The sequence below is a fragment of the Botrytis byssoidea genome (genome assembly GCF_014898295.1).
Source record: "Botrytis byssoidea strain MUCL 94 chromosome Unknown BBYS_038, whole genome shotgun sequence".
Taxonomy (NCBI): domain Eukaryota; kingdom Fungi; phylum Ascomycota; class Leotiomycetes; order Helotiales; family Sclerotiniaceae; genus Botrytis; species Botrytis byssoidea.
The window spans coordinates 91,481-115,384 of record NW_024065879.1 but is presented as its reverse complement, the minus strand read 5'-3'; the positions used below and the strand labels follow the sequence as shown (position 1 = coordinate 115,384).

Here is a 23,904-nt window from a genome sequence, read left to right as displayed (position 1 = left end):
TTTCCTTCAAGCGGCTGCAACGTTTTTCTTCCCAAATCTTGGAAGCGGTCAATGTCCAGTGTCCCACAATGTACCGTTCATCGCTCGGGACCATCGCGCAGTGTCTAGGCCCTGCTAAATTAAGGGCATTATCGGGCAGTCCTGTTCATGCTCGTCTTACTTTCTTCTTTTGTTTGTTGTCGCATTTGAGCATCCAATTTAAGCTAGTTTCTCCCTATTTCTCATTCAGTCGCTTGGCGCACTCTTCATATTTGTCGCAACAAGACGGGATTAAACTGGCCAAGGTCGATAAAACTTATCTTCGCGTCTGCTGAGCTCTACTATCGTGTTCGTTTGAAATTCGATAAAACCCATCTTCGCCTTTCCAGTGAAGTTGCTTCGAAGCAATTCATCTGCCTTTTTGTTACAGAAGTCGATTAGGCTCCTTGGAATCCATATCTGCCACTGTCGTATCTAAAGTTATGGCGTCCATCGAGTCCAGTAAATCATCGTCGCGAAAGCCTGCTGATCAGATTTCATCTCAACTTAAGACACACAAGTCGCACTAAACCGCAATACTCTTATAGTAATCTGAACATCAGCATCGCACTGATATAGCTCGAGTCCGCGGACTCTAATTGGTTCTTCTCTTAAAATTCGAGTTCCATGGGATCTACAGAGTCCATCAATCACATCTTCTCCTGTCGTCGAAATTGCAGTAAAGCCACCAAATCCATCGACCCTTCTGTCGCACAAGCTGAGAACCTCCACAGTAATCTTGTATCTCTGTGTCTGTATCAAAGTCGCTTACACAATATCCGGGAGGTCGGTTTCTCCTCATAGATCGCCAAAGTCGCATTCCTACCATCCAAGTAATCCTATCTTCTGACGTAAAGTTGTATCGAAGCCGAACCTTTTCCCATTTAACCCAGCCTATCGTAGAATACTGCACAGGACATAAGTTCGAAGATAATGGCCGCATTCGTTGATGGTTGGCGTTTGATGATCACAATCAGTATATTCTGTCGAGGTTGAACAAGATTTCAATGTAAAGGTTTTCCAACCAAAATCAAGTTCAAGAGGTTGAAGGTGAATAGCGAAGCCGCGACTTCACGAACCCTAATCACGTGTGACATTCTTCCTAGCTGGCTTCCTTCTTTGATACCTATATATCCTGCGCCCAATAAGCTTTCGAGCGCAAAGCTTGGGTCACTTTCTTCTCTTCTGCTTTCTTTTGCGCTCAACGAGAGCCAACCATTTCAGAAGACGCTAAGAAAAAGATCAAACACTCAGACATGCAACAAGACTTTCCTGATTTTTGGATGTACCCAATAGACTTACGAGCGCAAAGCTTTGCTAACTTTTTTCTCTTCCATTTTCCTCTGCGCTCAACGAGAACCAACCATTCCAAGCGACGCTAAGAAAATTGTCAAACTTCCAGATATGCAACAAAATTTTTCAACCTTTAAAACCATCCAGTCAACAACGAATATCTCTAAGCGTGCTGCGGGAAGTAGTGCGACGCTAGCTATAGCTCCCGCTGCTAGTCTGCGGCTTCTCATCTTCAAATGTTTGCGCTCGTGAATCTATTGGGTCCTTTTGAGCATGACGTCAATCTCGATGTTCCTCAGATATGCAACAAAAAGAATTTGATGGCAATGTAATTCACCTTGAACGCACGTTCATAAACTTCAGACTACACTATAGACTTGCGCTCGTCAGTCCATTGGCTCCCTACTGAGTATGACGTCAATTTCGATATCCTTCAGATATGCAACAAAATGAAATGGTAGAGACGTAATTCAATCCAGCGCCACGTGGAAAGCTTCGAGAACTTTCGGAAGAAACTAGTGTACGATAAGCTGTTCATGAGTACCTTTAGTGGTTTCAACTTGCGCTTGCAAGGTCACTGGCTCAAATAAATCTGTCATCAATTTCGACAGTTCCTACATTTACAAGAGGGGCAATTGAGTAAAGTAAGATTTACCCAAGCAACACAGGCTAATGGATTGCCCCATTGACTAGTAATTTAATGGGTAGTTTAACTAGGTACTTGTTGATATTCAAGTAAATTTTGTGCCTCTTTGCGAGCTAAGAAGTACTTGGCAAGACATTTCCTAAATTCATCAATTTGTACTCTAGAGGTCCCGATGCAAATTAATCAGTCATTGAATAAGCTTGCACTTTGCTTGAATATTGAAATATCCTCGTCATCGAGGCTCCTCACTATGGATCTGTTCCTGCCAAGTCCTCGCATTCTCCGAAATTCGTGCATCTTTTCTAAACAAGTATTCATTGGTATGTTGAAACCGCGACGCTTCGGGCGAATGAGTCGCATGGCTGTATAAACACCACTTACAAAGACAAGTACTCGGATCATCGGATCCCCAAAGAAACGGCAAATCAAAAGGGCAATAATTACAGACGGACGATTAGGATGGAGGATTGAAGGTATACAAAAGATAGGAAAATATTCAGCATAAAGCTAATTGATAAAATCAGGACTAGCGACAGGTTTGTTGAAGGAGCATTGTCGGTTTTCCTTTGGAAAAAAGGTTTCCTTTGGAAAAAAGGTTTCCTCATGAAAGTTGCGTCTTCTAGTGTCACTGGGCATTGCAGAGTCTGTTTGCTCAGAAGGTTTCCAGCGCCGATCGTGGTATCTGCGTCCTTTTCACTTATATATTGGCAAGTTCAGGCAACTGCTTTTACTACCATCACCTCGAGCCTGACATAGAAAAGCAATGACAAGAAGTTGAAGTCGAAATTCTCAGTTGTATATCAGAAAAGCAAACACCAGAATTCGTTAATCTACCACTAAGCACTGGTGTGAATAGCAGAGAGCCGAAATCTATCAGCACTAGACAACTGACGCTTTACCTCCTTCAAACAGCCCTAGAGATGCACGCAAAGAGTACCGCAGAATCGTCATCGTCTATTTTGGGAGGAAGTTGAGAATATCACGGAGAGCAAGGTCATGATTCCAGCATCGAGGAGCGCAAAAATATGATGCAGTTGTCCATAACTTGTACATTACGTCTATCAATTTGGGAGGCGCATCTTTTAGGAAGCACACTATCCAAGAAAGCTTTCACACGTTCGTTCGCACAGGTCCTATTCGCGCAAGCGTTGTGCTATCTCGTCATTTCACTCAGCTTTGGACAAATCCCTTCTATCGTCAAAAAGCCCTTGTTGAAATGTTCACAGTCCTCAGTACATTTTAGCTAATACATCACTTGATTTTTCTTGCCGTAATGCTGGATGTCTGGTGGTACTTTTCACGAGTTGATGTTTCATCGTTTCACAATGGGTTGTCGTCTGGATTAACCTCATCCTGCTTACTCAGCCCCACGCTCACTTGGCCCACACGGAATGTGCACAGACCCCCGTCAAATCAATCTCGAACATTTTCATCGAATGAATCATGGAATTACTACTACCGCATTCTGAGGTTTCCTCACGTCGAGATTTTCCAATGATTGGACTAATAAGAGTGTACTACCGATACCATCTTAAAAAATCCACCTACATTATCGCTACCGCCATGATTAATCCCATAGTTCCGAAAAGTGCAGTCCTATTTGAAGATTGGATCGATCCGAGACTGCCACACCTCCTAACACCTTCTGGAATGAGTGGAATGCACCTATAAAACTTCTACCTGCCTTATTGAAAAGGGTGGTAGAACTCTCGTGATTTCAAAGCAGTAAATTCATACAAGGTCCTCGATCTCCTGGTTCAAGATGCTCTCAATTGTACTTTGAATCGTTTTGCCTGGCCAATAGCTTTCATTTTGACAGTACGAAGCCAGGGTTTCAATAGGTGTTGCACATTCCCCGGCGTTCGACAATATAAAATCACACACCCAGAAATTAACCGTAGCAGGGTATAGTTTCACCGGCTCTACATAGGAGAAAAAAGAGGCCCAAACTAATCACCCCAATAAATTCTATAATAAATTAATCGATAGTAAAAGTATAAAAGTTAAGAACAATAAACAAATTATTGAGTAATCTTCAATTGTACAGTTATTTAAATATTTAAATTCTCCGGATTGGAATGAAAACAATTGGATTATTGAAGGCCTTTGCCAGTGGTCAATTCCGGCCTGGTTTTTCTCCTAGGTAAAGACCGGCAATTCTGTCCAAATGCCCCACAGGTACTGTAGCATCGAGTTACAATACCCTGCACAAAGTTCAATGAATTTTATGCAACGAGGGAACACATTTAGCTATCGAGCTTTGCTTCCACTTCAACGGAGATATAGATCGTCAGGCATGTAGACAAGCGTCAACTGTGGATTCCAACCTTCTATTTGCTATGAGTTGATTTGCCGAATTACATTACTATCTTTTGATGTGTGACGGTCCTTCCCGTCTTTCGGCACATGTTTGGACGAGGTTTGACCGCGACTTGGCACGCACTGGCGGGTATTGGATCTCCACCACATCTCGATTTCTTCAATATTTTTCGTCTCAATGTAACAACTACTACTTGCTCATCACACTCATGTAAGCTGGACTTCATCATCTAGTAGCAGACCTAAATTCAAGCTGGCTTGGTCGATACCCGTCTATATCACTTGCTTATTTTTGAGAGCATCAACATGGCTTGGGGTGTGTTGGATGATTACAAACTGACGAAAGTTCCGGGAACCACTTTGTTCAACAAAGAAGGCGTCGATTTGGCAGATGGTGTTGAAGTCGATCCGAATATCAAGAAGTCTGGCTCAATCATTCTCATCCCTCAACCTAGTGATAGTGTGAATGATCCTCTGAACTGGTATTTGCTGATGAGATCCGGAATATGGTTTATCACTAATTGGGTCTAAGGTCCTCCACTCGCAAGAATGTTATTATTTGGATCCTTTCAATCGCCTCTGGGCTTACTGTATCGTGTGTATACCCACCTACTCAGCAAACAGTAGAGTAACTCTAACAATACTTAGACTCGGTCCTATGGTTACTCCAGGGTTTGGGGAAGTGGCTGCTACATATCATGTCAGCTTCAACACTGTGTCAATAGCTTTGGTAGGGGTTTTGACTTTGGTTACGGGTACATTCACATTCTTCACTTCCGCTGCAGCGACAGTGTGGGGAAAACGACCTCTGTTTATCATATCTATGGTTGTCCTGCTGATGACTTCAGTCTGGGGATTCTATGCCACTGTAAGCTCAACTTTTCTATAATCCCGAAAAGTCTTTAACACAAAGTCAGAGCCTCGTTTCCTTAACGGTGATGCGGGCAATTCAAGGTGCAGCTAGTGCTCCGGTAGAAACGCTGGTTACTTCCACAGTGTCCGATATCTTTTTTGTTCATCAACGAGGGCAAAAGCTGGCAGTATGGGGACTCGCTATGCTTACAGGTGCACTACTAGGGTAAGTCATCTTGAATCTACTTTTGAATTGTTTTTGGACTCATCAGTTTCAGTCAAGTCATTTCAGGGGTAATCATCGACACCATGGGATTTTCAGCATCTTTTGGAATCACCTCACTTTTCTACATAGTAATCATTCCTCTGATGTACTTCTTTGTTCCAGAGACGTCATACCAACGGAAAATATCCGAGCGTACTTATATCTCGGAGAAAGAATCCACAATGGAGATTGAAATCCAGGAGATAGAAGCAAAGAAAACATTCGTTGAAAGACTTTCTCTGTACAACGGTCGTATCTCTGATGCAGGCTTTTGGAAAACCGCAATCAAACCTATTCCGCTTATCGTCTACCCCGCCGTTGTTGTCAGCACCTTTATTTATGCATCATGTACGTCTGCACATACATTCGCCCATCAATAGTGTATGCTAATCCTGTTGTTTTAGTTCAAACATGGCTGATATCCTTCTCTCTCCTGTCCGTCAGCATTTTCTCGGCTCCACCTTACAATTTATCTTCATCACAAATTGGTCTTACAAATCTTCCCCAATTCTTCATGGGGATTGCCGCAACAATGTTGGCCGGTTGGGCCGCGGATAAGATTGCTGCATTCATGTCTCGTCACAATAACGGTGTTTATGAGCCGGAGTTTCGCTTAACTCTGATGATACCAGCAGTCATTCTTTCTACAATAGGCTTTTTCGGCTTCGGTATCTCTGTAGAACGAGGACTACCTATCTATTGGCCCGTAGCATTCATGACGATCAATTCCTTAGCTGTACCCTTTGCGACTTCAGCAAGCTTCACATATGTGATTGATTGCCATCCCAAAGATGCAAATCAAGCATTTGTAACAATCAATTTCGTCAAGGCGATTATGGTGTTTGTCTCCAGCTCTTTCATCAATGGGTGGCTGGAGACGGCTGGGGCAAAGAGCGTTTTTATAACTGTCGGTTTAATTAATGCAGGCATTAGTATGCTGGCGGTGCCAATTTATGTTTACGGAAAGAGACTTCGAAGCTTGGTATGCAATTAGTTCACTTCGTCCGATTCTTTCTCCCTGCTAACAGGTTCATATAGATCGCTAGAAGCTCATTGGCCAAGAAACTTTGAAGAATATGAGTTGATTATGATTTATTTATAACAGGTCTCGCGTTGTTTAATTCAAATAAAATATATCGCGAAAGTCATTTATACCATCCTGCTTCTCATCCTATGATCCGCGAAGATAACAATACATTTCTATTTCCATCCACTTCATCTCAAGATGGTTCACTAAAAATTTGGGCATCAAAGCGCATTTCTCCGAATTGATAATTGCAATAAAAGTGGCTGATGTTTGGCGTTTTCATCTATCTGACTGCCAGGTATTGCCAAGCTAATCGAGAAGAACTCCCTGAAGCGTAGGAAGTTACGCATTGAAGTTGTGTGGCGACTTTGTTTTAGGATGTGGGGATGATGGGATGAAAATCGGTATTTTGGTGGGTCCACGGGGAGTTGCGCAAAACTCAAAGCTACAATAAATCCCTTAGGACAGGAGATTTAACAAAGTCCTGTTCTTTTCGTCGTTGTCTAGACACCCTTCATGGTTAATTTCATCGATGCGTATGTCAATTTGGAGACGGGATGGCGACCAGTCTTTGAGTTGTCTAGTACATCCCCATTTCGGCTTCGAAAATGGCTCAGAAACACCCCGAGATAACTTATGTATTTATCAAAGCCTTTTATGATCGGCTGCCTACTAGGTAGCTCTCAGGATGGGATATAAATTCAAGAACGAAAAGCCATTGTCATGGAATTTGTTGATCCTGTACACAGATATCACAGACAATGTTGAGTATTCAGATCCACCAGCATCATATTGCTCATTAATCGGTTCCGAAGTAACGATAAAACACAGAGCAGATACACCAAAATTACATACAAAGCATATCTAGCTTCATAGCATCGATGTTTCTTACCGATCATCAATCCACAGCCTCCATCCATATCCTAAAGAAGCCCTTCAAAATCGTTGTACGTTTTCCCCATAGAAGATCAGAAAATGAAGAATAAGACATTGACGTTGGAATTGAGAGATAGCGCCACCGATGACACTATAGCTGCTCCAATCTACCTTTACGCTCTGGCATCTGTGAAAGGCCGGCGAAGCACCATTTTGTTATGGTCGTGTTGGTAACGGAAGAAGATGTAATGTAATTTTCCACGTGAACTGATTCGCCAGCCTGGAGACCCTGTGCAATATTCTAATCAGACTGTAGTATAATCTGAGGTTTCTGCTTTGAGGTTCTGAGGTATTTGCCAAAATTAAAGTTCGAGTTGTTGATTTTGAATCGTTAGATGGGGAAGTTGCGACGAGAACTTCAAAGTTCATCTCTACACGGATTTAGAAATATACTAACGAACTTCAAAACCATGCCAATTCTGGTCGAAAGGATGAACTTTCCCGTGTAACTTCTCTGGGCCGATAGAGCTTGCCTCGTTGTCATTTGAGTGTCCTTGAGGTAGGATCCTTGCGATTCTCATCTCGAATCACAACCCCTCGAAGACACAACCAGGATACAGATCAACATAGCCCTCCCACACTTTGAGAACCTATCCTTCTCATCAAGACCCAAGCTGGAAATCATTTTCATTTCTTAGGATACCATTGATCACCGACAGAAGGTCCTCAAGACCCGATATCACATCACCATGAAGAGTCAAAATATCCACAAAGATGAAGCCCATATTCCAATGAGATTCCGCATCTTAATCTACGCATTAGAAAGAGGAATCACGCAGGCTGCATTCGTGCAAGCTTACAGCGAAATACTTTCCAATGTTGAGGAAACAGAGTACGATTTATCACCAGAGATGCGCCAATCAATGGTAGAGCGCCAAGTCTGGATGGAACTTTGTATGCGATCCAACTATTTTGATTTGTTGGATGTATCTAATAAATCGAACAGTCCCTGATGAGACTTCTCCGCCACCACTCGAATTTCCAGTTGCAGAGGGATATTTCGATCCGCCAGTTTCCCGAAAAGCAGTTGAGCAATATCGAATCTGGCAAATAAGTTATCTTGATAGTCAGCAAAACCAACAGAACAATAGCGAGCCACAATATAACAAGATGCAGCAGAATGGGAGACATGCTAAATCCAGCTCTGACATATCAATCTCTCCAGTAATACAGTATGACACGAGAGTAGACCCTGGTACTGAAATTATGATGAATAACTCGACCAGGCTTTCTGACCACATTGCCCCGACATCTGATGAGGATCTCCGCCCAGACCTACCACAACGCGCACGAACATATGAAGAAGCAATGCATAATAGCGATATCATATCAATAGGAGATCCGGCTGTGGATGACTTGACCATCATTCTAAGAGTTGATGAGGGCGGAGCGAGTATGCTCAATCAGTCAATTAGGCCTTCGAGATCCACATCATCGATGGTTGGCCATTTCAATCAACAACTCAATATTCAACAGCCAGAAACCCCAGAATCTGAAGCCGACCTGTCTAATGGTGAAATGGTACAGGTTTGAAGGGTCTTCTTCGACTGATTTGGACGCACGTATTTCGCAATTGAATCAAGACCTTTAGTTGAGAGATCATAGAGGTAGTGAATCTAAATGAGGTCTGTCTGGGGAGTTTGAAGAATACTTTGGAGGGGACAAAAAGTATTGTTGTAGCAGTGGGTGGATACAACAAAGCAAGAAAGAATTATAGGATAGTGAAATGGTTTTCCTTCCGCTTTTGTAATGATTCTCCAATTGCTTGTGCGAAAATTATTGGAATTTTGTTCTGACAGTGTTCATGAAGTCAAGGGATCAATAATGAAAACCAGTCTGCCAAGGAAAGCGCAGTAATAATATCACATTGTTACTTAATCGTGATGTTGGGTATATAATTACATTAGAATTAAGTTATACTGAGTAGTCTACCAATAGACAGTCCAATTTCTCATCACCACTCTGCCAGTATCTTAACAGCTCAAATCATACTTGAGGTTACCATTTCCATCTACAACACCGAACGATGGGCTGGCATCAAAGTCCTGAAGAGAGTACCAGAAAGTGTGTCCCTGGTTGAATGCCTCGCAAGCAACATTCTTCCAGTAAGTACGAGCATTATCAACCGATGCAACAGCCGCATTCTCCTGGGCACCTGCAGTAGGCCATCCACTCTCCGTAACCCAAACCCAAGCGCCACTTTGAGCGTTCTGAACAGTCGAGCGGACTTGGTTTACAGAGTCCCAGAATAGTTGAGAACCCTGGCTGATATCGTTGTTTTGTGTGTTTTGGAAATAGGGGTAACCGTCCAATCCGATAAAGTCACATGCTTTGATAACTTCAGTGTTTCTTCCATCAACCCACATGGTCCATGTATCGACGTGTCCAACTTGTACTGCGCTACTGTATCCTGCAACAGTGCTCAACATTCCTCTAACGTCGTAGATCTGTTGTGCGAGTGTGGAAGCGGTAGTATCTCCTCTGTACAAATCTTCCGAACCAACGGATACTGCAACGACCCAATCGAAACCATAAGTCTGAACGGCGTGCAACAAAGCTTGTTTCTCGGCATCGTAATGAGCGGCATCCTCGGTCCAAACACCTAAGAGAACTTTTCCGCCGGTGGCAATAGCAGCTGGGGCAACGTTGGCAATGGTGTTACAATCCGATGATGCGTAGACTCTTAGACTGTCGAATCCACCGGGGAATGATTGGATGAGGCGGAAATCGTTTTCCCAATCAGCTTGGGTCTTGCAAGCACCGTTTCCGAGGGTAGCTTGGGAGTTGAAACCTTTCCAGTATGCGTTTGCGCCGGTGAGGGTGCTCGCAAGTGCGAGGGCAATAGATGTTGACTTCATGATGATGATATAAATAGAGATTAATTTAAACGATTGTATAGAGTGCAATGAAGAACTCTGGGTAGGTAGGTATGTGAAGGAGGTAGTGGTAGGTAGATTATATAATAGATATTGAAACAAAATAGAAAGAGGCAAGAAGGGAAAACATGAGATACTTATTCAATTGCCAAGAACGACTATTACCACATTTACGAGTCCCTGACGTCTTGCATACCTAGTAAATACTTACTTGCATATGAAGTGTCTTTTTTTCTCGTATTTTCGATGTCGTGTGAACATCGGACTGGGTTATCCGGTGTGTTCGTATTCAACGTCATTTGTTTATGTTGCCTTGTATAAGTAAGATGAAGAATCTTTTCTAGAAGATCAGCATTTTATGCTTGTAAGACCAGCTTGGCGTTACTATATATAGTTCCCATAGCCAATTGGACAATCTGACAGCTGTGGAAATAGTGGGGATTATCATCTAGGTTAATCTTAGAGTTGAATGGTGGTTGGAATCTGTTCAGATGAATTGTTTATGCTTAATTTCTGTTGTGTAAATGGAAGATGTAAGGCAAATTATGAATGGTGTAAGCTAATGACTATTGGATACCAGGGGTATCAGCTACCGGACTCGAGAGAAAAGGAGAAGAAGTATCAGCTGGACCAATCACGAGTCTTCGGGTACGACTGGGCTGTGCAGTGTTACTTAGCAATGGATTCATTCCAGTATTCCGATCTCCAAGTGATGATCATGGCTCGATTGTTCATTCCTTCAGGAGACGGAGTCGAGAGTGTATACAAAATTTCAAAGACTAGCATGAACCTACCACTGTCGGTGGGGTTAATGTCTGGTTGAATTGGCTTCAAAAACAATCAGTAGCTTCGAAAGGGGTTCTCTGAAGTTGATACCTACCGTCTTTCGTTATGAGACCCCCTCTCAAAATCCAGCTGGATCATTCTTGTGCTGCACTATATATGCTTCTTATATGTTCCCATATTTGTCTATATTTGGTAATGATTCCTAGTCTTTAAGACATAGATCTATTTGGCACAATCGTAGATTAGGTCTAGAAAGTGAAAAGGGGGCCAAGACCCTCCTGTACATATTTTGCCGAAAGTAGGTTGTCTTTCATTTTGACATCCCGTCCTCGAACGTTATATTCTGAATGATTCGCCCAGTTGAATCTAAGAATCTTCAAAGCACTGAAGCATTGACACGCGATTGGGAATAGTAAGCCAAATCTAAAGTGAGAGACGTCGGCTTGGCCATTTTTACCTCCTAGTTCTAGTACAGGAGAGAATGAATCGAACGCCAAGCCCCAATGCAAGACACCTTCATCCCATATGATACATAGACGTTCATTTGTTTCTTTTATTTTTGCCCCCTTCCTCATCCACACCCACTGCTCATTTCCTTATCATGAAAGATGTCCAGCCGCCAGACTTCGGCTTTTGTTCTTCCCCGTCAGTCCCTATCCTATCCAGCGGTCCACCATTTCTCTGTCTCTCCTTCTCTGCCTCAAATGCGGATTTGGCCTTATTTTGTATTGCCATTTTCTTCTCCTCGATCGCTCTTAGCACATCACTTTCCCTCTCCCCAAGATTATCGTCCTCTTCGCTCATTGCCTCGTATCCTAGCCTTCTCTCACTCGTCCCTACATCATCTCCCTCTTCTTCTTTCTTGAGGCCCGAGAATAACCAATCCTTACTCTTCTTCCATGCTCCAGGTGCCTTCTTTTTGGCCTCTTCCGCAATCTTCACTTTCTGTTCCCGCTCCTTTTCTCTATTCAAAAACTCGATTTGTGATTCGGTTGCGGTGCCGGATGCTGCGGCAGCTTGTGCACTCTCAAGTGCCATAGCATATTTGAATTTCTGTTCTGCGTAAAACTCGGCGCGCTTTTTGCGATTATATACCATCATATCTCCGAGTGCATAGACTGTGACGCCACCGGCAATGACTAAAAGGAATCAATTAGCACATGTACAGCTTAAGCTACCAGGCCCTCCAGAGTCAAATCAAGAACAATAGATTTCCAACTGAAAGCGGACAACAATGCGGGGAAAACATACATGTAAGTCCAATCAAACTGAAAGCTGTAAACCTATGCGCCTTATCCGCCCATACTCTTCCCCTCAAGAGAAACTTGTCGAAAGTCGAAATTTGTGCATCTCGAGCTCTATCTGCCGCAGCTCTTAACCTCTTGACTCTCTGTTGCGGTGTCTCTCCCGGTGGTCCTGGATTTCTCGATACGGGTTTTGGTTTTGTAGCAGCGTGTGGGGTCGTCGAAGTAAATCGTGTTGCATCTGTTGCTGAGCGCGCCATCCTTTGAAATATTAATCAAGAGGATCTGGAATTGGAAATATCGTAATCTGGTGGTGTCGTCGTATTAAAATGGAGGAGGATTATGATAGAACTTTCAATATCGAATGATTTTTTTCGAGATGTCAATGACCAGTGGGATTTCTTAGCGGCGGGTCATTCCGCATCCCTGCAAGAAGGTTACCATATCTTACCACACAGACTTGATGATGGAAGCTCTTTGAATAATCAATATATACTCGAGTACAATATCAATTCAAATCACATCGTAGCCAATTCATTCATCTTCGGTACAGCATCTATAGATATCAACATCTAGAAGTGATTAAGCCTCATAATTCATGATAGAGACACTTGCAAGGACGATGATATAAACTTCGCGATATTTGCGACCTCTAATCCTTCCTTCAGTCATTATCATCCCCAATCAAGAAAGAATAAATCAATATAAATTTATCAATTCGTCACAATGGCGTCCAATAATACAACTCCAGATCTTGCTTCTGTAATGGAAATCTTAGCAAATCTAGCAAAAGCCAAGAATCAACAACAAGCTCAACCTTCCATGCAAACAGCTTCAGCTCAAACACCAGATATCACGTCACTTGGTCAAGCAATCCAGCAGCAGCAACAACCACAACCACAATGGTCTCAGTCTGCAGCCCCTTCAACAATACATCGTGAATCTGGTCAGCTTCAAGCTCACGTACAGTCTACCAATAATCCAAAGGCCGTTGATCCAGCTACTATCATTGACTGGAGTGCGGGCCTGCGATGTGTTATGAGGACGTTGAATAAACACGATCATGTACTCCAGGAAATTAGAAAGGTTGGTTCTATTTGCTATCAGCAGTTTGGCTTGCTCTAGTACCTGGTTGTAAAGCATTTTACTTGAGCTTACATATACATAGATGATCAAAGTGCAACATGAGCATGAAGAGCAATGGTGGAAATCGAGAGAAGCTCTTATAGAGCGACAGGTTGCTAGAAAGGAAGGACAGAAGAAATTAGAAGAGGTGTTGTGAGTTATCCTACTATATTGATTGAGCTCCGGTGATGCAAATGGCTGATCTCGATATAGGAAAGCTGTAGGTGGAGCCACATCAAGCGGGACATCTAACACCAGTCCCGAAGAATTGGCCAGAGAGCTCGAGACATTCGACATGAAAGTTTACAAAGCTCAAACTCAAATGGTCAGAGAGATGAATGGAAAATTAAGGAATTTAGGAATACCATTCTTCGGGACGAAAAGTGAGTTGGTTAGAATTCCTGGGAAGAGTGATGCCACGAATAGGGCAGCAACAACTGGCACGGAGGGGGAGAAAGGTATGATTGATGAGGATGAATTGGTGGAGCTGCAGAAGAAAATGCTTAATATCCTGGAAGATATGTGCAATGACTGAGCTGGGTTACAGCTAATCAAACAAGCATGTTTCGAGCGAGCTCTTTTGTTGCATGTCGTCAGGAAGAACTCCTTCCATAAAATTTGGCCAAAAGGAGAAATTAAGGAATAGGAAGGAGGCCAAAATGTTTGATTTGAACCCCCGAGTCATTTCAACATCAATGCCAAGGTCGGGATTATTATTTCATGCATACATTTCACCGTGATGGAAGATCGCTTCAAAGGAATTGTACCTGCCGTACCCATTCATATCGATATTCTAGAAACTACCCCAGGAGTTTTGCGGGCACGACAGACAATGATTATATTTTATATTACCATTCCGACCGGCATCTAGATCTCGGACTTCGAATTTCATGTTCCGAGCTTAAAGAATGAGTGCTGTTGGCGGAAATAATAAATAACATGAATGTATGGCTGGAAGAAGACGTTCCGTATTACTTTTCCGGATGCGGATGAAGCTGCTGCGTTTGCGTGATATCCCGCTCCTAAGGCTGGAAGCGAGACGGTTGAGGCTGGGATGTTAATATCCCCTGTCGGTTTGATGTTACTCCAATCAATAATAAGTGTATTGAATTATGTGGATATAGATTTTGGGTGTAAATAATTTATAGGAAATGGGTATTCTTCTGGGTCATGTACATATATCAGAGATATATTAGTGTGGAAAGAATGCGGTGTGTCGTTTGTCTATTGGAATGAATGGGAGGATAACGTAACTGGGACGAGGTGAGATGGCAAGCTCCGGTCTTCAAATGATCTATTTAGTCTTTCTGGGTCAAGTCAAACTTTCATATCACATTCCTTCACCGCAGTTTAACACGTATCTATTGGAGAAGTTTGAAGTGTTGAGATGTGTGTCCCTGAATAAGTGTCCAATCGGATCTTCACACGATGCATGAAAATCGTCCTACATTTAACATCGCATTGTTTCTATCATCCACTTAGTGTTTCTTCTCGTGTTGAAAATCATCCTTTTAAATATATCAATATCACAATCATGATTATATTCACAGTCACAATTTGTGGTAGTAAAGTCCTTGAAAAGAGATTAATTAACTACACTAATTATGCATCACCAAGGAGTCTCAACCAATCCCTCCCAATCACGGATTGAAACATTGATATTTCTTCCCAACCCTAACCCTCCACCCCTAAGAAATCTTTCTGTCACTGGTTGTTACGGCCCTTTCCTTTCCCATGCCATGTCGCAAAGTCACATCCCTTCCCATAATTGCCTCCGAACCACAATCCCGCCCCGCATGTGGTCAGTTGATGTTTCCTCTAATTAGTACCTATATTCCGAGAGAGTACGGGAGAAGGAAGATTTCCTTTCTCATTTATCTTTTCACAAAGCTATCCATACCATGATATTAATGTTTTTCAGGTCCTCAGTGTTTCCCAGGAATGGTCCTTCAGTAATGAAGGCTCTCTAGTCGAGAAGACCGTATATTGGGGAACCTGATGTGCGAGTAAATTATTGAGTCGAACACACCTTTTGATGAGAAGAAGACTTTAGTCTTAAAGAAGACATTGGGGTCGTCAAGAACGACGACAGGACCGATGAGATAGAGTCTTTAGATATTTGCACCCGGCCACGCCTGGTCAACGTTCTTCCCAGGCCAGATAACATCATTAACATTTTCATAGCTATCAATGATGGTATGAGTCTTTCGCATTTCAAAAGGCCATGGATAGAGTTCACCAGTGGTGATGTTTCCCATATCCGGTTTATTTTCTTCGACCTCGCGAGTATAGTGATCCCTATAGTCATCTCTCCAGGTCTTCCTAACTTGAATGTCGGCAAAGGTCTTGAAGAGTCCCTGGAGAGCTTCATCTGGACTAGTAGAAGAAGTCGTGGCAGGCTTGAAGATGACCAGTGTCTCGGCATTCGGATTTAACGCCTTGCCGCATGCAATCATCTTAGCCGGATCGATATCTTTTGAAACTGAGGTTTCTTCTAAAACTCGAATTGCAGAATGTTTGAAGACTTCACCGGTACGCTGGCTACTGGGCTCGGGTGACTGAAGAATTTGGATAGTAAGTGGTGTCCCATATCGATCTCTGTCCAGGATTTGATCAGCCATAGCGTTGATCCGATGAGTGAGGAAATCCGTTGCGTCCGCCGAAGTTGATTTATCGTTCTCATGGAAACATGATGTGGGAGTGTGGTAGCAGAGCTCCTTGCAAGGGAAACTTGTGGTTATAAATCGAGCGATGTCTGCACAACCGGTGAATGAGTGGCCCCAACCTGGTACAACTGTGAGTCTGTCAAGTTGCAGTCCTTGCAAGACCTGCAGTCCGTACAATTGTTCTTCGCCCTCGACGGTCTCAGGGGCTTCAGGCTCCTCACCCTTCATGCGAATGCGAACATTACGGATTCGGCTGATGGTAGAGATTGGTAGAAGGGAGAATTTGTCCAACAGTGGAAAAGTATCCTCAAAGTCGAAGAGGACCCGGCTGATCCAAATGTTGCTAGTCTCTTGGTACATCTGTTTGCAAACGCGGAGGATAGCGAGTGCGTTGCGTGCTGGTAAAACCTTACGATATTCAGAACTGACTTGTCTATGTCCGAATGTAAGACGAGTTGAGTCAAAAAGATGTCCGACAATCATATCCCGTAACTCTTTTGGTAGGTTCAAGAGGCGAGATTCGGTCTTTGGGCGCGAGCTCCTAGTCATGGCCCCGCGATGATTTCTAAGTGGTGATCGGGAGCGATAGGAAACCTGTTGATTTCTGCCAGGGGATCTGGAACGTGAATCTCTTCTGCGTTCAGAATTGTGTTGATTGTCCATGTTGTTGTTGCTGGAAGATGATTGAGAAATTGTGGATGTTTCTCTGTTGAGCGTTGGTAGACGGGAGAGTATTATTGGAATGTCTGAATGGTTTCTTGTTTTTAGTAGAATTTTTTTAGTAGATGATTGAAAGTTGTTCTGTATGAAAAGGTTTAGGAGGAACAGTGGGATAAACTACTCTTTTAACCAGAAATGAAATGGGCTTGAAAGCTCTCTTGCAGCGTAAGTTACGGCATCTTACCAATCATCTAGGCATCATAGACCGTAAACATGTTTTCAAGTTCGCGCAAAGTGGCTATCGACTGTATGGTAGCAATAATCAAAGCGAAAGTCTCGCTTAATTGTGATGAGTGGGGTAAAATGGTTATACTTAGGTAGTTTGAAACGGTGTTTTTTGTTAGGTCACACTCGTGAGACTGCCAATTAGCCGTATATACGCAGAAAAAGGGCCCGTTTGTAATCATTCAGCCTTAAATTTGTAATCATGGGGATAAATTGGCGGTACGGTAGCAAAATGGGTATTACCTAGCATACGCTAAACACTGCTTCTACAATTGCTTGTATGAATCTAAGCGTACATATCTCCTATCTATGATTAAAGAATGTGAATCGGTAATCGTCAAATCTAGATAGCCGTACGGTGATACTGTGAAGCTTAGTATGATACGCTCATTAGTTCATTGCTCATGTAAAGGTAATGCGGCATGAGAAGCAGACAAGCCGTAATAATATGGGTGACCACAGAAGGCAAGAGAGTCAATTAGTGGCTAGTGGTTAGCGGAGGATGAGAGGAAAATGGGATAATTAAGAGGAAGTCACCTTAGATAGAACAGGAGGAGGGATGAGGGAGCAGGGAGGCCGTTTCTTCTAGGGGGACCTGATAGTAGCTTTGTCAACTCGTAATACTATCGATGAGATTTGCCACTCTCTTGTGGATTCACCTCTCTCAATAATACCATTTGCCCCTGTCATCATTCTTCGTTGCCTTTGACTAATCGGAAATCGTACCGCTGAAATCCTCACGAAGGCATTTACGGATGCAGTTCTATTTCTCACTGCATGAACACGCTAAAAGGTTTCAATGTACCATGAGGACTTGCAACAGAAGTCAATACATTTCAGAATATTTGATTGAGGGCTCTGCCATTAATAAAGCTCTAAATTGATTGAACCCCTACACGCTGTGGTGGCCTCTTTGTTATGTCCAAGCTGGATTCCTACATTCAGGGGCAAAGGTTAAGTGGGCAAATGTGCTAACTCATGCTAGGCTTTAAAATAATTGGTTGAGGCCTCCACCAAATGGTTACATTTACATGGCGGGACATTTCACTGGAAAGATTTCGAAGTGGAGGCCTCTAGAAGTTTTACTTATAAGCTTGTGATTGTACCCTCCTTGTGAGATATGCACCATCTGATGAGAGCGTTTTTAGTATCCAAGTCCTCGCTGTGCCCCTCTGAATACTATTCAATCATTTTAGATTTTGCAAACCTGCTACAATACGACCGGTGTCAACAAAATCTGTTCTTCGTGTCTGATAGGGTACGGAACTGCTGATAGATGGGATTTTCACTCGATACCAATGAATGCCGCTTGGGCCTGATACTCTCACCAGCAGTCCGGAAAGCGACAAATTATCAATTTCTGCTCCAAGTGCCTTCAATAGTACACCTATTACTCTCTATTTGTTTCAATTTCTGACATGTCTAAGGTTCGATCGTTCCAAGACTTGCAGAATATACTACACAATCGATCAGTCCTGCATATGATGCCTCTGAGGCTAAGCGCGAGTCTCAAGGTCTTGTAGCTCCATTGAGGAAAGATATACCGTGGAGGTTTCGATCTAAAAACACCGAAGAAACTGTTGAGGATGATTCTTGCGAAGATATGAAAAGACTCGGCATTGGGAGGCCTCAGCAATTTGACAGTCTTTTGGATCAATTCGGCTGTTTTAAAACGTCTAATGGTTCAGTGGCTGTAAGCATGGATGTGGATTGGAAAACTGATATACACGTCAATTTGCAAGATATAACCTATGAGCAGGAAGAAGAGAAGACAATTTTTGCTGTTGAGAGAATTAGCCGTAGAAATTATTATCTTATTGGTTGTGGTACACATTTCGAGACATAAAGGGAGAAGAGCTGGTCGCTTTTTCATTTGAATTTGGATCAATTAGTTTTCTTTTAGTTGGTATCATCAAATAATCTTTCATTACAAGAATTGATTGGCAGTATTGGTACCAGAGGCTTCCCCGTTGTATACGGTATTCAACTATGAATGTCGCCAATGGGAATCATTACCATGCTGGTCCCCAGACACGAATTGAAGCCAAGATAGCACTTCCCCTTGTTCATTCTTGAAGTCGCCGCTCTTGTCACTGGAACCGGTACAGGAAAGTTCTATTCAAACTTTCAGTATCTGCATTCAGTTAACTCCGGAACTTGCATCGCCTGCTTCTTGATTTTCAATTCAGGAAGATCTCTAAGCTGCTCCAGCTGTGACGCGTAGGGATAGGCACTCGGTCAGATTTACCCCAATATGCCCAAATAAAAGTTCCGGGTATTTTGATGGATATTCGATTAGCTGCATATCATATTGTGTAGTGTCCATTAAAACCAGTCATCGATATTTATTACTCATAGGAAATTGTGATAGCGACAGTCAGACCTTGACTCTGACTCTGACTCTGACTCTGACTCTGACTCCGACTCTGACTTCGACTCCTACTTAATTTTTTCGACAAATATCGAAATACAAGCCATGGCAGAGACTGCTGGTCTTGTTATTGGGGGTATTTCACTGGCATCCCTTTTCAATGCGTGCGTGGACTCATTCAGGCTTGTCCAGATTGCTAAAGATGCTGGGATCGATTTCGAGACATGCACGATTCAACTAGATCTTCTGCAACTTCGGTTAATCCGCTGGGGATCTGATGTCCATATCGAAGAGCAAGAGCCTGCCATGGGAAGCGATGACTGGGCAAAAGTGTAAATGGGCCGTGCACACTGCAGAAGGCAGGCAAAAGCTGTTGAATGATATCGTCCTCATTCTGGACTCGTTAGAGAGAATAATACCCTGCTCAAAAGCCATTGAAAATCTTGCACCCATCGAACTCGATGAGCTTTCAAAATTCAACAGCCAGAGTTTAGAAATTGTGGATCGAGCCATGGCGAAGCGCTCCGTTGATCCTCTACTTGAGCAACAACTTGAGAATCTCAATCCACGTCGGTATGCAGCCAGGGCCATGGTCGCTGATAATCATGTGGGAGCGTTTGCGAGATCCGTCGTCGGAGATACAGGAAAGATAGACAGGGGCGTGAAAGCACCTAGACCTAACTCGAATGGAAGCGATGTCCTTGGCAATAGCGTTGACGGAGAGAGGAGAATGCAGGTTGGCGATGATTATATAAGACGCAGTATTTGGGATTGGCGATTAATGAATGAAATTTTTTGATTAGCAAAGGTTGACTTATTCATAGGTGGCATTGTGGTATCGTGTTTTGAGGGAGATAATTAAAAGGCCTAGAATATCAACTATAAATACCCAATCTCAAATTTCACTTCTCTTTCAAACTATGAACTTCAATGTAATGTCTATGAGTGCATAGGAAATATCTCGCTCTTAATCTAATCGTCGCAATTTTTACAGAGCCATGTCACTCTTACAATAAACTACTATAAAGATTTGTGTGCTAGAGGGAGCAATACCTGTAATATAGGTCTAAAGTTTATAGAAATTTTGATTAACTATAATTAAGGTGGTCAGGGTTGATGATTAAGTCTCTCTTGACATATGGTTTTCGGAAATAATTAAAGTATTCATCCTTGAAGACCACTACATATTAGATTTAATGCAACCCCCTACATTGAATTTATAGTAGGTTATAGACTAAGTCTCTGAAGAGATGAGGAAACTTCTGAATGGGTAGACACGCAAGTGTGGCGAGCCTTTTTGCAAGAGTCTTGGCTTTGCCTTGTCCTTGTCCAAAGAAGAACGCCGTAACATCAAGATGAGGCACGAGAAGTGAGAAAAGCTTGAATGTCCCTATCAAAGTTGCCAAGAAACTTTCACCCGTAATGATAATCGGCACAGACAAATTATAAAGCAGCACTCAAGCAAAGCCAGTTAAGTATGTTTAATTCACCAAGAGAAACTTCTGAAATTTGGATTATTGAAATTGAACTGACAATAGCCAGTTTTGTCATACCCTCCGGAAACTAGTCCCCTATTCATCAATTCACTCATACATTCCCGTAAAATATAGAACTAGGTGTTACGTTGAATACTTTTAGATTCTAGAGCCCTTGGTATACGACAAATTGACGAAGACCATGGTCTCTAGCATATTGATTTGCTTTCGCTACGACCCAGGCAGGAGTGTCGGACACGCCCAGATAATTGGCTTTGCCGGAAGAAACGAGGTCATTGAGCGAAGTCATGAGTTCTGGAATGGTGGTTGCATAATCCCACCAATGTACATAGAGAAGGTCTATGTAATCAGTTTGGAGTCTCTTGAGTGATGTTTCAACGGAATGTCTGAGAGACTTAGTTCCGTTGCCTCCAAAGTTCGATTGGATCTTCCCGGAATGATGCTTCTGACAAGGGGAGGAATATTTGGTGGCAAGAACCATTTCATCTCTGCAGTCCCTTGACTTCATCCACTCTCCAAGCCAGGTTTCAGATTGCCCTGCTTGATATCCGTTGGCGGTATCGATGAAATTACCACCTAGACCTTTGAAAGTATCGAGTATCTCAAAAGAAGTTTCCTTGTTGCACTCTCCCAAACGAGCCTTATCTGCATCACCAAAGTTCATGGCTCCAAGGCAGATTGGAGAAACTCGGACATTGGCTGTTGGAGCTAGTTGGCGATGGCGGAAGAGCATAGACTCAGGTGCTGGTGCTGGTGGGAATGGTGGTGCCATTTTGATAATTGTGTGTGAAATCGAGATTAGAATTGAACTGTTGATGGGTTGGACTATGAAGAAGAACTTTGTTTTATGGGAATGATATGTACATCAAGGGGAAGGGATAGAAGAGAACTTTATACCTAGACAAGGACTTTAGATATGACATCTATCTGCCATATTTGCATCATACGCTCGGAGATACAGACGGAGTTCTACCTCTCTAACTCCATGAGAATCATCTAGCATACATCTTGATGAAAGAATGTATTCACCCCATGAACTTTGACTTCATAGCTAGCCATACACTTGTTGCCGAATCGTAGATATTGATATTGATGTTGGTATCCTTGACTACTCCAGGTTGTAAAACCCTAGGGCATTGATATTCGTCCAGGCCCGCAATACCCCCACTGAAGCGCCATTCATTGGTCAATGGCCTATGAATACCACTGACGTATGATAAGCAGGTTGCATAGGACTAATAAGTCGAAGTAAGCTCCGCCGTGGCCCGTGGGGAAGGTCCTTCTTCGAACTTAGCATTATCCTAGGCTTTTGGTTGGATCTTTCAAATTCATCACCCAGAATTTTACCCCTCCAGCTTCTTCAACAATCGCCTACTCATACGAGTTTTGGTTTCATCCTCATTATGCCCGATGTCGTTTGCAATACCAAACTGTAATCTCTAATTCCCGAAAGATTCATTCTCAATTTTCGGACGAAACATAGATGGTCATCGAGAGCTGATTTGCATCATGCCATCCAAAGTCGAGCTCACACGTATGTCTCAACAGACTGGGACCAAATGTATGGACGATGATTGGACCGGAACAAGCGATTCAACAATCAGAAGGAAATTACAGAATCGCTTGAACCAGAGGATATACCGTGAGAGTTCTTCCTATGGATTGTTGGCCTTGAGACTTGGTATTTGCTAAAGTGATTGTCGCTAACTAATTGTTCTGTACGTCCTGTTAGGTCAAAGACGTAAAGCGTTATCGAAAACTCCTGAAGACCGCGAAAACGATTCTTTGATTGAAGCTCCACAGCTCCAAGAGCGATCAATTCTTGGTGAAGCCAAAAGTACACATTCTGCGAACCCCTTATCGATAACGACGAGCCTCCGTAATGAGGAACAATCCAGTCAATTCGAGCGACCAAGCAATTCTTCTACAACATCATCGGCAGATATAAGTATAAAGCGATGGACAACAGGTCGCGTGTCGAGATACCAAGGGTTCTGTGAGATTCGACTGATGCTGGCCACATTCGAAGAAGAAGCTCGTAGGAATTATTCGATGGGCTCTCCACAAACAGATCAACTTCTCACCCTCATTCAATTCAATGTTTTTCGCGCGTTGATCAAAAACACGCGAACAATGGGTTGGAACTTGGATTGGCTAGACTGTACAATCGATCCTCTATCCCCGTGGCTCAATCTTTCCACAAAGTTTGTGCCGGGCGCGCATTGTCCTCAAGCACTGTGTCCAACAAACATTCAGCGCACAATCCCTCATCATCCATGGCTAGATCTCTGGCCAATTCCTCAAATGCGCGACAACCTGTTATTGCATGCTGGAAGTTACGATGAAGACCGGTTGTGTAATGATCTAGTGGAATTTGGAGGCCTCATGAATGAACAATCCGGCCTCATTGTCTAGGGAGAACCGTGGGATATTTCGGGGTGGGAGGTTAGTGAGACTTTCTTGAAGAATTGGGGATGGGCCGTCGAGGGTTGTACAGAGTTATTGGCTTCAACAAATTCTTGGAGGGCGAAAAGAGGAGAGGAAGCTCTTGTTTTTGAAGTCTGAACAAACTGTCTGGCCTTGGGGCGAAGCACCGCATGTTATTCTAAATCAGACATTCACTAATGGGTACTTCCTTCCTACTCGTGCAGCCAGGTATCATATCCAATATCGTATAGCATACACCACCAACACCGCCAACACCCCAACAACAAAGACTACGTGGATGTTGAGTAAGCGTAACCACGAGATAGTCTGCTTGACAGAAATGGCAGAATTACAACTCCATTGGAACACGCATTCGAATAAGGCCTTCCAGGTACCATTTCAGCTAACAATCCATACGCCATATTCTACAATCTACGGGGAGAGATTACGTTACGTCAATCTCAGTTATGGGGGAGGGGAGGGGGCGGGGGGGTATTATCACTCCCAAGTGTTGATACACACGGAGCATCAAACGATCTAAGCTTTATTCATACCTATATAGTTTCGCTGGGTTCAAAAGCTGTTTACAGTTCCAACCTCTCAGGATAAAAC

The 23,904-nt window shown here is 43.0% G+C and overlaps 9 protein-coding genes across 9 annotated transcripts; 5 read left to right on the top strand and 4 right to left on the bottom strand.

Annotated features, from left to right (window-relative positions):
* Nucleotides 1–4,428: 4,428 nt before the first annotated feature.
* EAE97_011528 (uncharacterized protein) lies at nucleotides 4,429–6,464 on the top strand (the record flags this gene model as incomplete). Its single annotated transcript, XM_038882043.1, has 7 exons — nucleotides 4,429–4,758; nucleotides 4,809–4,871; nucleotides 4,925–5,144; nucleotides 5,194–5,354; nucleotides 5,407–5,741; nucleotides 5,798–6,375; nucleotides 6,432–6,464. The coding sequence occupies exons 1-7, from the start codon at nucleotides 4,583–4,585 to the stop codon at nucleotides 6,462–6,464; spliced, it is 1,566 nt and encodes a 521-aa protein (XP_038727094.1). The 5' UTR covers nucleotides 4,429–4,582.
* A 1,581-nt stretch (nucleotides 6,465–8,045) lies between these two features.
* On the top strand, nucleotides 8,046–9,189 carry EAE97_011527 (uncharacterized protein; the record flags this gene model as incomplete). Its single annotated transcript, XM_038882042.1, has 2 exons — nucleotides 8,046–8,250; nucleotides 8,303–9,189. 2 exons carry the CDS (start codon nucleotides 8,046–8,048, stop codon nucleotides 8,887–8,889), a joined length of 792 nt encoding a protein of 263 aa, XP_038727093.1. The 3' UTR covers nucleotides 8,890–9,189.
* A 140-nt stretch (nucleotides 9,190–9,329) lies between these two features.
* Nucleotides 9,330–10,214, bottom strand: EAE97_011526 (uncharacterized protein; the record flags this gene model as incomplete). Its single annotated transcript, XM_038882041.1, has 1 exon — nucleotides 9,330–10,214. The coding sequence occupies one exon, from the start codon at nucleotides 10,212–10,214 to the stop codon at nucleotides 9,330–9,332; it is 885 nt and encodes a 294-aa protein (XP_038727092.1).
* A 1,392-nt stretch (nucleotides 10,215–11,606) lies between these two features.
* EAE97_011525 (uncharacterized protein) lies at nucleotides 11,607–12,522 on the bottom strand (the record flags this gene model as incomplete). The annotated part of the gene is made up of 2 exons (XM_038882040.1): nucleotides 11,607–12,157; nucleotides 12,270–12,522. 2 exons carry the CDS (start codon nucleotides 12,520–12,522, stop codon nucleotides 11,607–11,609), a joined length of 804 nt encoding a protein of 267 aa, XP_038727091.1.
* A 466-nt stretch (nucleotides 12,523–12,988) lies between these two features.
* On the top strand, nucleotides 12,989–13,922 carry EAE97_011524 (uncharacterized protein; the record flags this gene model as incomplete). Its single annotated transcript, XM_038882039.1, has 3 exons — nucleotides 12,989–13,348; nucleotides 13,431–13,540; nucleotides 13,601–13,922. The coding sequence occupies 3 exons, from the start codon at nucleotides 12,989–12,991 to the stop codon at nucleotides 13,920–13,922; spliced, it is 792 nt and encodes a 263-aa protein (XP_038727090.1).
* Nucleotides 13,923–15,498: 1,576 nt separating this feature from the next.
* EAE97_011523 (uncharacterized protein) lies at nucleotides 15,499–16,716 on the bottom strand (the record flags this gene model as incomplete). Its single annotated transcript, XM_038882038.1, has 1 exon — nucleotides 15,499–16,716. One exon carries the CDS (start codon nucleotides 16,714–16,716, stop codon nucleotides 15,499–15,501), a length of 1,218 nt encoding a protein of 405 aa, XP_038727089.1.
* A 1,584-nt stretch (nucleotides 16,717–18,300) lies between these two features.
* Nucleotides 18,301–20,231, top strand: EAE97_011522 (uncharacterized protein; the record flags this gene model as incomplete). Its single annotated transcript, XM_038882037.1, has 5 exons — nucleotides 18,301–18,379; nucleotides 18,426–18,691; nucleotides 19,370–19,701; nucleotides 19,853–20,130; nucleotides 20,194–20,231. The coding sequence occupies 5 exons, from the start codon at nucleotides 18,301–18,303 to the stop codon at nucleotides 20,229–20,231; spliced, it is 993 nt and encodes a 330-aa protein (XP_038727088.1).
* Nucleotides 20,232–21,010: 779 nt separating this feature from the next.
* On the bottom strand, nucleotides 21,011–21,637 carry EAE97_011521 (uncharacterized protein; the record flags this gene model as incomplete). The annotated part of the gene is made up of 1 exon (XM_038882036.1): nucleotides 21,011–21,637. One exon carries the CDS (start codon nucleotides 21,635–21,637, stop codon nucleotides 21,011–21,013), a length of 627 nt encoding a protein of 208 aa, XP_038727087.1.
* Nucleotides 21,638–22,374: 737 nt separating this feature from the next.
* On the top strand, nucleotides 22,375–23,280 carry EAE97_011520 (uncharacterized protein; the record flags this gene model as incomplete). The annotated part of the gene is made up of 2 exons (XM_038882035.1): nucleotides 22,375–22,546; nucleotides 22,598–23,280. 2 exons carry the CDS (start codon nucleotides 22,375–22,377, stop codon nucleotides 23,278–23,280), a joined length of 855 nt encoding a protein of 284 aa, XP_038727086.1.
* Between the last annotated feature and the right edge of the window lie 624 nt (nucleotides 23,281–23,904).